Source organism: Phascolarctos cinereus, unplaced genomic scaffold, assembly GCF_003287225.1.
Source record: "Phascolarctos cinereus isolate Bilbo 61053 unplaced genomic scaffold, phaCin_HiC Scaffold_4;HRSCAF=312, whole genome shotgun sequence".
Lineage (NCBI taxonomy): Eukaryota > Metazoa > Chordata > Mammalia > Diprotodontia > Phascolarctidae > Phascolarctos > Phascolarctos cinereus.
This window is the reverse complement of record NW_027555847.1, coordinates 443415792-443427405: the sequence shown is the minus strand read 5'-3', so window position 1 is coordinate 443427405 and position 11614 is coordinate 443415792. Positions and strand designations below refer to the sequence as shown.

Genomic DNA, 11614 nt, shown 5'->3' with positions numbered 1-11614 from the left:
GAATGGCCTCTTTAACCTAGTCCAGAAAAAAAAAAATCAAACTGGGAGGGGAAGACTCTAAGGGTTTCTGGCCAAAACAGAAGCAATTTCTATTTACATTCATTCTGAACCAATTAGAGCCCAAACAATGATCAAGTGGGATTTGGCCTGGGACCTATTGTTGGCCAATCAATGACAGCCAGACTGATTTTGGTTTAAGGCATGGTCCTTAAGAAAGTTTTGTGTAAGTTTTATAATAAACATAAGTATCAATGCAGGAGTACATACATACAATTTATAAATAAGCAAATAGATTTCATGCTCAAAGATGATATACTGATGGGGTACTTGATCAGAAAAGTTTGGAGACCAACAATCTAATCCAATCCCCTCATTTTACATTTACATTTAAGCTGAGGTCCAGAAAAGTGAAGTGACTTGCCCAGTCACAAAGGTTTTAAAATAGCAAAGCTGGGATTTAAAACTGATTGCTTTGATTCTAGAATCCATGTTCTTTCAATTATCTCTATACTGCCTACACATTAGGAAGGCCTTCAGATAAAGAAGCCAGTCAACATGGCCAAAAGCCAAGAGGAAGCCTTGTCAATTAAGAGTAGGATACAGCCTTAGCTCCCAAGCCAATCAATTCCTAGAGACAGTCCCCTGGATTTTTAGGGAAAGAAGGGGCCAAATACATGGTACAATAGATACTGATTCTTTCACACCACTTAATGGTACATATTGCAGTCCATGCATCCAATGTTCACTTTTAAGCAATGATTAGGCTTTGGAAGAAGACTTTCGTGGAAGGAGTGTTTCCACTCATTTGAATTTAAATGGGGTTTAGGTTTGATGAAGGTAAGCAAGACTGCTAACTCCACTGAGGGCAGGGACTTCTGTTATTAAGTTTCTAGCACAGTGCTCTGTACACAGTAGATCCTTTCTTGTTCATTGACTGAAGAATGACAAGATGAGAACTAATTAATCTCTTTCCTGAAGAATTAATTAATCTCTCTCGCTAGTCCCACATTACCCATTTCTAGGAGATAGTAAATGACTTTCCCAGGGTCACATAGTTAGTGTCTGAGATTTGAACTCAGCTCTTCTTGATTCCAAGTCCATCAGAAAATCCACTGCATCACTTAGCTATCCATTACTGTTGAGGGTAACCAACTATCCTCATAGTCATGTGGGCTCACAACTTTTCTGTCACCCTCAATTCCTCACTCTCATTTACCCAATATAAAAATCTCATATAATTTTTTTTTTCATTTTTACCACCATAGCTCTCATATAGGTCTCTTCATACAACCACCACCCTACTTCATATTCTCATCACCTGTCACTTAGGCTATTATTGTAAGCTTCTAGTGGGTTTCCCTACCTCATCCATCCTCACTCCATTCCATTCCATGTTCAGATGTCAAAAGTGATTTTCTTAAAGCCCAGGTCTGTCCATGTCACCCTTTTATCCCCCCTCCTTCCAAACTTCTGTTGCTCATTAGGACCTCCAAGATAAATTATAACATCTGCTGTTTGGCATTTAAAAGTCTTACAACTAGGTCCCTTCCTACCTGTCCAGTATTCTTACATTTTACTCTCTTCTATATACTCTTTAATCTAGTGACATTGTCCTTCCTGCTGTTCGATGAACAGGATACTCATTGTATCTCCAAATTCCAAGACTTTTCAATGACTGTTCCCCATTCCTAGAATGCGCTCTTTCCTCATTCAGTCTCATAGTTTCTTTCAAGTCTTAGCTAAAATACCACCTTCTTCAGGTATACCTTGCCCTCCTCCTCCCTCTCTCCTTCCCCACCCAATCTTTTCCCTTTAAGATTATCTTCCATTTATACTGCATATATCTTATTTGTACATGGTTATTTGCATTTCTAGGTGGCACCATGGATAAAGTACTGGACCTAGAGTTAAGAAGACCCTTCTTCATGAGTTCAAATCCAGCCTCAGACATTTAGCAGCTGTGTGACTCTGGGCAAGTCACTTAACCCTGCTTGCCTCAGTTCCCTCATCTGTAAAATGAACTGGAGAAGGAAATGGCAAACCACTACAGTATCTTAGTGAAGAAAACCCCAAATGGAGTCACAGAGTTGGTCACAAACAACAATGCGTGCATATATGTATTTAAACACACACATACACACATGCACATATACATAAATTATGAACTTGGCTTTGGCCATTTTAAGGATCTATGGGGTTTTGGGACCACCTTTTGATAACAGTTGGCCTTGAGCACTGAGAGGTTATTTGATTTGCCAGGGTCACTAAGGCCAATATGTGTCAGTGGTGAGACTTAATAACAATAGCTAACATTTTTATAGTGCTTACGTGCATATACAAAGTGACCTGATGGATAGAGCCCTGGACTTTGAGTAACCAAGCTCTGAGTTAAAAATCTTCTCAGTCACTGACTGTGTTGACCCTGGGCAAGTCACTTAACCTATCTGCCTCAGTTTCCCTAACTGTAAATTGGGGATAACAGCATCCACCTCACAAAGCTTGTTGTGAGGATCAGAAGAAATATTTCTAAAAGCGTGTCTGGCACATAGCAGGCACTTGATAAATCCTTATTTGGTTCCCTCAATAAAACTCTTATTTTTTATAACACTGATCAACCGTCAGTTTCACAAGTGCACAATTCTTCTCCTAATCCGTATCTTGACTGCTGTTTTTCAATTTTTTTTCCACTTCTGTATAGAAACTTGATGTGAGGAATACAATTTGTGATTCTTCCAAAACTTTGTAACTTTGAAAAAAACACCTAATTTGGTTTTATTACAGTTTGTTATATGCAGGTGCATGCATATATGCATTATACATGTGCACGTGTGCATGTACGCACGCACGCGCACACACACATACTTGGTCAGATAAGGAAGCTGGCCTTCCACAGGATCCTGAGGAGGGGCGCTTCTCTTCCAAAACCTCCACCCCTCAGCCGGCCGACGCCGGCATTGGGATGCCTTAGAGCCCACTGCTCCCGCCGCACTTTACGACGGACCCCAGAAGTCGCGTTCACCGGCACGGCCGTAAAGCAGGCGGCGCCCGGGATTCCGCGACAGGTTGCCCGGCAACGGCTTAAAGCCCGGGAAGTCCCCGAACCGCCGCGGCCCCTTCCCGGTCCCTGCGCTGCAGGCGCGTCCCCGGCCTCGCTCCGGCCCGCGCGCGCTCCCGCCGCGGCACCAGTTGACCAGGGCGCCCATGGAGGGGGAGGAGGACGGGGGAGCAGCGGCGGCGGCGGGAGCCGGGGAGCTCTGCCTCATGGACAAAGCCATCGGCAGGTAAGGACGCGCCAGCCCGGCCCCGGGGCCTGCCTTGGGGGGGCCTCTGAGAGCAGCGGCGGCTGGCCTCTCTACTGCACCCAGATTGCGGACGGGCCAAACATCCATCTGCTAATCAAGAAGCAAGTGTTAAGCGCCGACTGTATGCCAGGAGCAGGTAATAGTAGACGGCATTCATAGAATGCCGAAAAGGCATTACACAGTTATAAGATACCAGCTTATCTTACAATAAGATAATAAGTATCTTATTATCATAACATACTTCTGGCTGCTAGGTGGCCCTGGGGATAGAAACCTAGCCTCATATTCCTTAGATACTAACTCTGTGACCCTGGGCAAGACATTTAACCTCAGCCTCAGTTTTCTCATCTGTAAAAGGGGGGTCATAATAGCTCAAATGAGGCAGTGTTTACTGCACTATGTAAACCTTGAAGCGACATATAAGGCCTGACTATTGTTATGATCCTTACAAACAGCCCTTTGAGATAGCTGCTGTTGTGAGCCCCATTTTTGTAGGTGAGGAAACTAAGGTTGCAAGAGGTCAAGAGACGTGTTCAGAGTCACCCAACTAGGAAGCAAGGCTCCAACCTCGGATCTTTCAGATTGCCAGGTCAGCATTCAATTCAAGCAACCTAGCTGTAAACATTCACGTGCTATCTACAATTCACTAATCCAATTCATAGCTTGGTAGACCTGAGATTCAGTTTGGAGATCATGTAGTCCCATTCCCTCCTTTTATAAAGGAGGAAAAGGAAGCACATTGAGATTTAAGTGGCTTGCTGTAGTAGACAGATTGTTGGCCTTGGAATTGGGAAGGCCTGGGTTCAAGTCCCCCGTTTTGAAACTGACTAGCACTTAATTACCATTGGAAAATTCTTTAACTCTCCCAAGCTCGTTTCCTCATCTGTAAAATGGGGATGATAGTAAAAGTAGTAGCTATTACTTATTTCACAGAGTTGTTGGGAGGGGCAAATAATGATTATATATGTAAAGGGCTTTGCAGGCTTTGAATTGCCATATAACTGTCAGTAATTATTTTTTGTCCAAATCTATGATTTCATTGGTGTAGGGAATTCATCATGGGGAAATTCTCTTTACCTGGGCAGATGGGGATCTTTTCAGTGGTGCGGTGGACTCAGTAAGACCTGCTTTCTCATTTCTTCTCAGACACTTATGCTAGGCAAATTACCTAACTTCTCCTTCCTTCCTCTGTAAAATAGAGGTGATAATTATAGCACCTACTTTCCAGGGTTCTTTTAAGGATCAAATAAGATAATAATAGTTGTAAAGCACTTTGTAAAACCTTAAAAAGCTATATAAGTGCTAAATTTCTTGCCCAGGGACAAACATCCAGTATGTATTGGGGGGTAGGGAGGGTTTGAATCTTCCTGACTCAAGTTATTATTATCCAGATTCACACAGAAAATTTGTGACAGAGATAGCAGCTGAATCCACATCTTCTGATTTCTCATCCTTGCATGATGCAGCATGATGCTAAGCTTAGCAATAGTAACTAGCTCTGTGATTTCATTAGTATGAACAGACTCCCTCTACCAATTCAAGCTGGCACCTTCTCCACAACTTACAGTCTTAGCTGTCTAGACTCAAGAGCACTAAAAAGTTAAGTGACTTGCCCAGGGTCACACAGCCAGTTTGTGTCAGAGGTGGGTATGAAGCCAACTCTCTATACTACCTCAGGCTGATTCTCCATGCTGGGGATATGGAGACAAAATTTTTAAAAAATGTACCTTGCCCTCAGGGAGTTAACAGACAATAGGGAGATAAGACATATATTCAGACAATTATAGTACAAGTCAGAATGTGTAGAAGTACATGAAATATTTATTGGAGAAAGCTGAGAGATTCAAGGAGGGAGGGGTTATTTGGGGGGAAGGGAAGGGAGGGGTTATTTCTAATTGAGATGCAGGAGTGGTGTAGGAAAACTTCATGGAGAAGGTATTTCTGGAGGGGGGGCCTTGAAGGAATACACTTTCAACAGGTAAAGATGTGAAGGGAAGGAAGTGCCTTATGCATAGTAGGCACTGGATAAAATATTTGTTAAATTGAAGCATTGAGGGAGTTAGTAGCATTGAGGGGGGGATAGGAAGGGTACCCCACACATAATTGGCTGGTAGTGTAGTTTGAATGGATTAAGGTTTCTTTTCCCTTATATTCTTACAACAAAAACAGAGATCATGTAGAAATTTTATGCAACAGGCTAATCTAGGCAGGGTTAATTCTGGTCAGTACACATTCAGGTTGGTCTGCTACTGCCCTCATGCTAGGGGACTTCAGTAAATACGTTGATACTTGCCCAAACATCATAACTTCTCAGTTCATCAAATTACTTATTTGCCATAACCTTTTCCTCCACCCTACCTCAGCTACACTCAGAGATGTTCATGTCCTTGATCCTGCCATCACCCTGGAGTGTTTATGTTCATGAAGGCTTTCATTCCTTTGTCTGATCATTATCTTTTATCATTCCATCTTTCCCTCTGCCCCCAAACTCATAGCCCTATTCTTCAGTTTCAACATGACCTCTGGTCTCTCCATTTTTTACTTCTTTTCCAGTCCATCACCCCTGTACTGGCTATCCTCTCTTAAGCCTTTGATGAATCAGTTGACTCTACAGTCATTCAGTATTTTTTTTAAGTATATGTCTGACTCTTCATGACCCAATTTTGGGTTTTCTTGGCAAAGGTACTAGAGTGGTTTGCCATTTCCTTCTCCAGCTCATTTTGCAGATGAGGAAATTGAGGCAAACAGGGTTAAGTGACTGTCCAGGGTCATGCATCTGGTGTCCGAGGACAGATTTGAACTCAGGTCCTACTGAATTGGTGTTAAAGAGTTAGAAAGGAAGAGGTGTGCTCTTTGAGGGAACAAGGGAAAGGGACAGTGACTACTATGTGTCAGGCACAGAGTTCTGAGTTCTTTACAGATATCTCTTTGGCACTCAGGGATACAGTATCATAGGAATTTTGAGAATAATCATTCAACAAGTATGACGCATCTGCTATGTGCCACACACCATGCTAGTTGCTGGAGATACAAACAAGCTGACATTCTAATGGATAAAACAGGTACATATATAAATATATACAGAATAAATCTAAAGAGAGGAAATACAAAGTAGTGAAATATAAGGTAGTGTAGGAGGGGAGAGAACTAACAATTAGAAAAATCAGGAAATGCTTCATGAAGAAGGTGATACTTGAGCTTTCTCTTGAAGGAAGAGAAGGGGTCTTGAAGCAGAGGTAAGGAGGAAGTGTATTCCAGGCATAGGTTATGGCCCATGCAAAAGGTAAGGAGAGAAGATAGAAAGTTATGTGTAAGGGACAGAAAGAAGGCCAATATAGCTCAAAGTACAAGAGGAGTAATGTCTGAAGAGGCTGGAAAGATAGGTTGTGGAAAGCTTTAAAAGCCTAACCAAGGAGTTAATATTTTATCTGGGAGACAGTAGGGAGCCTACTACAGGTGATTGAATAGGGAGAGTCACATGTTAATCAAGAAGCTGTTGCAGTGATCTAGGTGAAAGGTGACAGGAACCTGAACTAAGGTGCTAGTAACTTTGTGAGAATAAGGAGCTGGAGGTAACTACCTTTGGGGAATGAGCCCTGGCAGAGTATTGTTGGACAAGAGTTGTTCCTGATGAAAGCCAGTGGATAGAATGTTTTGAATCTGATCATTCCTCAGGGACATGTCTTCTAGATCTCAGACTTGGTTACAATGACCTCTTGTTCTAGTTCTGGGGCACCTGTAGTCCTGAGGCAGGAGCAACAAATTTCTTGTTGATAGTTCAAATGAGAGGTGATGAGGGCCTGAAGTGGAGTGATTGTTATATGAAGATAAAATGATGTGGAAGTAGAGTTGACAAAATTAGGCAACTGATTGGGCATGGGAGGTCAGTGAGAGTGAAGAGTTGAGCATGCATGACTTGTAGGTTGTGAACTTGTAATACAGAAGTAGAGATGTTAAGACCTGTGGTACAGGTTTAGAGGGGAAGATGAATTCAGTTTTTCACGAGCTGTTTGATCTACCTGTGGGATATTCCAGTGGACATGCCTGGAAAATAGTTAAGAGATGTTGGACTACAGCTTACAAGAGAGATGGAAGATTGAAATCTAGACCTGAGAGTCAGTGGCATAGAGATGGTAGTTGAATCTATGGTACCTGATGAGATCACTGAGAAAGTATATAGAGAAGAAAGAAAGCCTAGGACAGGGCCCTGTTATACAACTAGCCATATGATCAGGACATGGATAGTCTGGAAATGGAGAAGAATTGGTCAGCCAGATAGGAAAAGAATTATTACAGAGTAATATGACAAACTAGGGAGGAAAGAGTGCTCAGAAGGAGGGGCTAGTCAGCGGTGTCAGATGCTACAGAGAGATTAAGAAAGACGAGAATTACGGAAAAGGTTATTCGATTTTTTTTCAATGAAGAAATCATTGGTGACCTTGGAGAGAGCAATTTCAGCCAAGTGATGGGGAAGGAAGCCAGATTGAAAGAGGTTGAGAAGTGAGTGGGAGGTGAGAAAGTGGAACAAGTATAAACAGGTGTTAAGTTTGAAAATTAAGGTAAACTGAGGCAGTAAAGTTCTGTGCACGTTCATTTTATTGATGAGACTAGTAGTCAACAATAAAATGGATCTTGGACTCTTCAGCAAGCCAAAACCACAAGGTGGACTAACTAACCTTAAGATGGTTTTGTGAAGTATAAGAGAACAGAGAATAGGAGGCATCACAGATGGAAAACAATATGATTGGTTACAAAGTCTGAAGTATCATAGGTAGCAGTAACAATATGATTGGCTGGACATTTGGAGATAACAAATTCCATCCTGCTGTCCAGAAAGGTTGACTGAGAAGAGTCCTTAGTTGAACAGAGATAACAGCCTTCTTGGAAGCCACCTGCATTCTGTAAGGCTTGTTAGTAGGATAACAGACCTCCCCTAATTGTACATGGGTGTGCAAGGCTGTATAGAGATAACTTTTTAAAAAAATTTTTTTTCTTTCAGTTAAAGTGACTTTTAGGGAAACAACTTTTAAACTTAATTCATAAAGGAAAACAACTTCTGGACTCATGAACTCCTGAACTTAATTCAGAGACAGAAATATGGCTCAGGCAGTTAGAGAATAGAATTACAGAATGGAATCAAATAGAAAATCAGAAGTTAATATTTTATTTTTCACTTATTTTTCTCTCTGTCCCTTTTTTATTGCTGAAACTTAAATACACAATAAGAAAAGAAAATGAAACATATTATAAACTTAAATATTGAAACTTAAATACAAAATAAGAAAAGAAAAAAAGCATGTCATGTACAAAGGAGAACATGAGAGGATTCAAAATATATAACAATGAATTTCCATTTCAAGAAAGCCTATGTGATAAATACTCTGTTGTGTTGAGAGCTGTCCATCTTTTCTTTGCTTCCTTGTTAGGTTTTTTGTTGTTGTTGTTGTTGTTTTGGTTTGTTTTTTTGGCTAGGCAGTGTGGTTAAGTTACTTGCCCAGGGTCACACAGCTAGTAAGTGTTAGTTGTCCAAGGCCAGACTCAGGTCTTCCTGACTCCAGGGCTGGTGCTTTATACACTGCGCCCCCTAGCAGCCCCCGTTAGTTTTCTTTTGTTCTCTGCTGTATACTTTTTTACTTTGTTCTTTTTTCCCCTGTCCTCCTCCCCCACCCCAAGAAGGCTACAATTAAGCACTCGTATATTTACATAAGAGAGATATTTAGATATACATATATACACATACATACATACATATATAGACATATACTTTCCCTAATAAATTCTACTTCTTTCTTTTCATCCACATGGCCACCATTCTAGTCCAGGCCTTTATTCTCTCTCTTGGACTATTTCAGTCCAGTTTCCCTCCCATCCATTCTCTCCTCTCTGCAGCTGTCAAGTTGATATTCCTAAAGTAGAAGTCTAACCATATCATTCTGCTGCTCAATCAGTGACTCCTTGTGTACTCAGTTTGGCATTTATTTAAGCCCTTCACAGAAATTTGACTCAAACCCATCTTTCCAAAGTGCTTTCTTGTTATTCCCCCTCACATAATTCCAACTGAACTGACTTACCTGCTCTTCCCTGTACATGACATTCTAATTCCCACTTTCCTGCTTTTGCAAAGTCTGTTCTTTATGCCTGGAATACACCTCCATTTCACTTCCACCTCTTTAGAATCCCTAGTTTCCTTCAAGTCTCTGCTCATATTTGGGGAAAAACACAAGCTTAGTTTGGAGCATGTTGAGTTTAAGGTATTAGTGATACTTGGGTGGAGGTAGTTGGAGGTGTGCTCCTGGAGCTCTTGGGGAAAAGTTAGGACTGAAGATAAATATTTGGGAGTGCTGTATATTTGGGAGTAATAGTTGAAGAAAGAATGAGATAGTCAAAGGAAAGCATACAATGAGAAGAAAACTTCAATTCATTTTTATAGTGCCTTAAGGTTTGCAAAGTGCTTTCATCACAACAATCCTGTGAGGTAGGCCATATATTATAGTGGGGTACTTTACACAAGTACTTCTTGTACATTTTACAGATGAGGAAATATTGTGTACTTTACACAAAGGAAAATGCATCTCAAACCTGCCTAAATGGACACAGCTAATGAGGGTCAGAAATCTGGGACTCAAATATAAGTTTCCTGACTCTTGAGACCAGTGTTTTTGGGGGACATCACCACCAGGTGCCCTGAGGAAATATTTGTCTTAAAGGGGCAGGTGAGAGAAAAAAAAAGACAGTGAGACAGTAATAGGGGTAGGAAGAGAATTAGAGCAGTGGGATGTTTTATATCTTGGCCAGATGTGTGGGTAAGCTTGAAAGAGTATCCTTAGGGAGAGGGTCACCAACAATGTCAAATGCTCCAGAGAGGTCAAGTGATGACCACTGTATTTGATGATGATTGCTGAGGAATTAAGGAGAGCAAATGATTAGGAAGTGGCCATGTTAGGCCTAGATCATTTTTTCAAGAAGTTAGCTGTGAAGGAGGAAAAGATAGTTGGATAGCAGCAGGGTTGAGGATGAAGGAAGAAGAGTTATTCAAGACGCATGAGAGAGAAATGATACTTACTAGACCTGGGTGCTAGACTGTTACTAGTGGGAAGGGAGTGCTGATGGGATAAAGGGCATAGACAGCCTTGGCAAGACAAGAGGGAAGGAAAAGAGAATGTATGATAATACTGAGGAGTTTTGAGGGATAATGCTGAAAGATTTCAGAACTCCAATAAATGTCATTATCAATCATTAATTCAGAAGACTGATGGTGAATTATGCCTTCTGACTCTTGGCACAGTGGGGATTGACTGGAAGTATAGAATCAGAAATATATTTTCAGACATGGCCAATGTGCTGATTTGTTTTATTTCACTGAATTTTTTGTGGCAAGGAAGAGTTGTGGGTGGAGGGAGGGGAATGTGATGCTTTGGTGATGTTAAAGAAAGTAACCGTAATGTAAAAAAACAGGAATTATTTTTAAATGTATTTTAAGAGAATTAAGTTGAGAGAGTTCTTGTCATTTTATTAATCTCAGTGAAATAGGTGGTTAAGGTCATTGATGTAAGTGAGAATTAGGAAAGCAGTTGAGGAAAGCTGAAAACTTGAGGAAAAGTTTTGGAATGGCTCTGGGGAATGAAATAGGGAATCAGTAAGTAGGGGAAAAAAGGTTCATGGAGCAGCAATGAAGAAGACCTAGCTGAAATTTTTAGCAATTCACTTTTTAAAAACATCTAGGATGTGTTGGGGACAGTATACATGTTGCCCAGTTTCGTTAAGGTAGTGTGTTGAATGCTATTCTCTCTGTTCTCTGCTGTTCTGACCTGTCCCTCTCCCTCCATATTTCTACAGATACCCATTAATAAAGAGTGAACCTTCTATATTATCCCTCCTACTGATATTTACCTATCAGATTTTATTGTGCATTTTGCCCTTTATCAGGAATTAATGTTTTACGTCTCCAATGCTAGAGAAAAGTAATGAGCTCTGGTCTCATCCAACTCTTAAAAGTTTATGCTTCTTTTATTATCCAGCCTTACATTTACTTCATGGTGTGAATAATGGGTTAGAAGACACTTTAAAAGTTGTTGAACACCTCCAGAGCGTCCTTTCCAGTAATGTGAGTCTTTAAGAACAAAACTGATTATTTTTCTAGCAGGAATTATTATTGTATGACTCAATCTGAAGGTAGAAGGATGGACAATTCGTGTTTCATTTCTTACATGTTATTCCATTTTAAATTTAAGGTGTAATGAAAAGGTAATTCCATGAAGCTCCACCCTTATCTTTGTGCTGGCTCACACCTGTGACAGCTGCTGTTGCTACTG

General features: G+C 40.9%; 1 protein-coding gene across 1 annotated transcript in view; it reads left to right on the top strand.

Annotated features, from left to right (window-relative positions):
- Positions 1-3115: 3115 nt before the first annotated feature.
- LRRCC1 (leucine rich repeat and coiled-coil centrosomal protein 1) overlaps positions 3116-11614 on the top strand; it is a 62795-nt gene continuing 54296 nt past the window's right edge. Inside the window, 1 exon segment of the mRNA XM_020995742.2 lies at positions 3116-3281. Within this exon segment, the coding sequence (XP_020851401.2) occupies positions 3202-3281 (80 nt within the window). The 5' untranslated portion in view covers positions 3116-3201.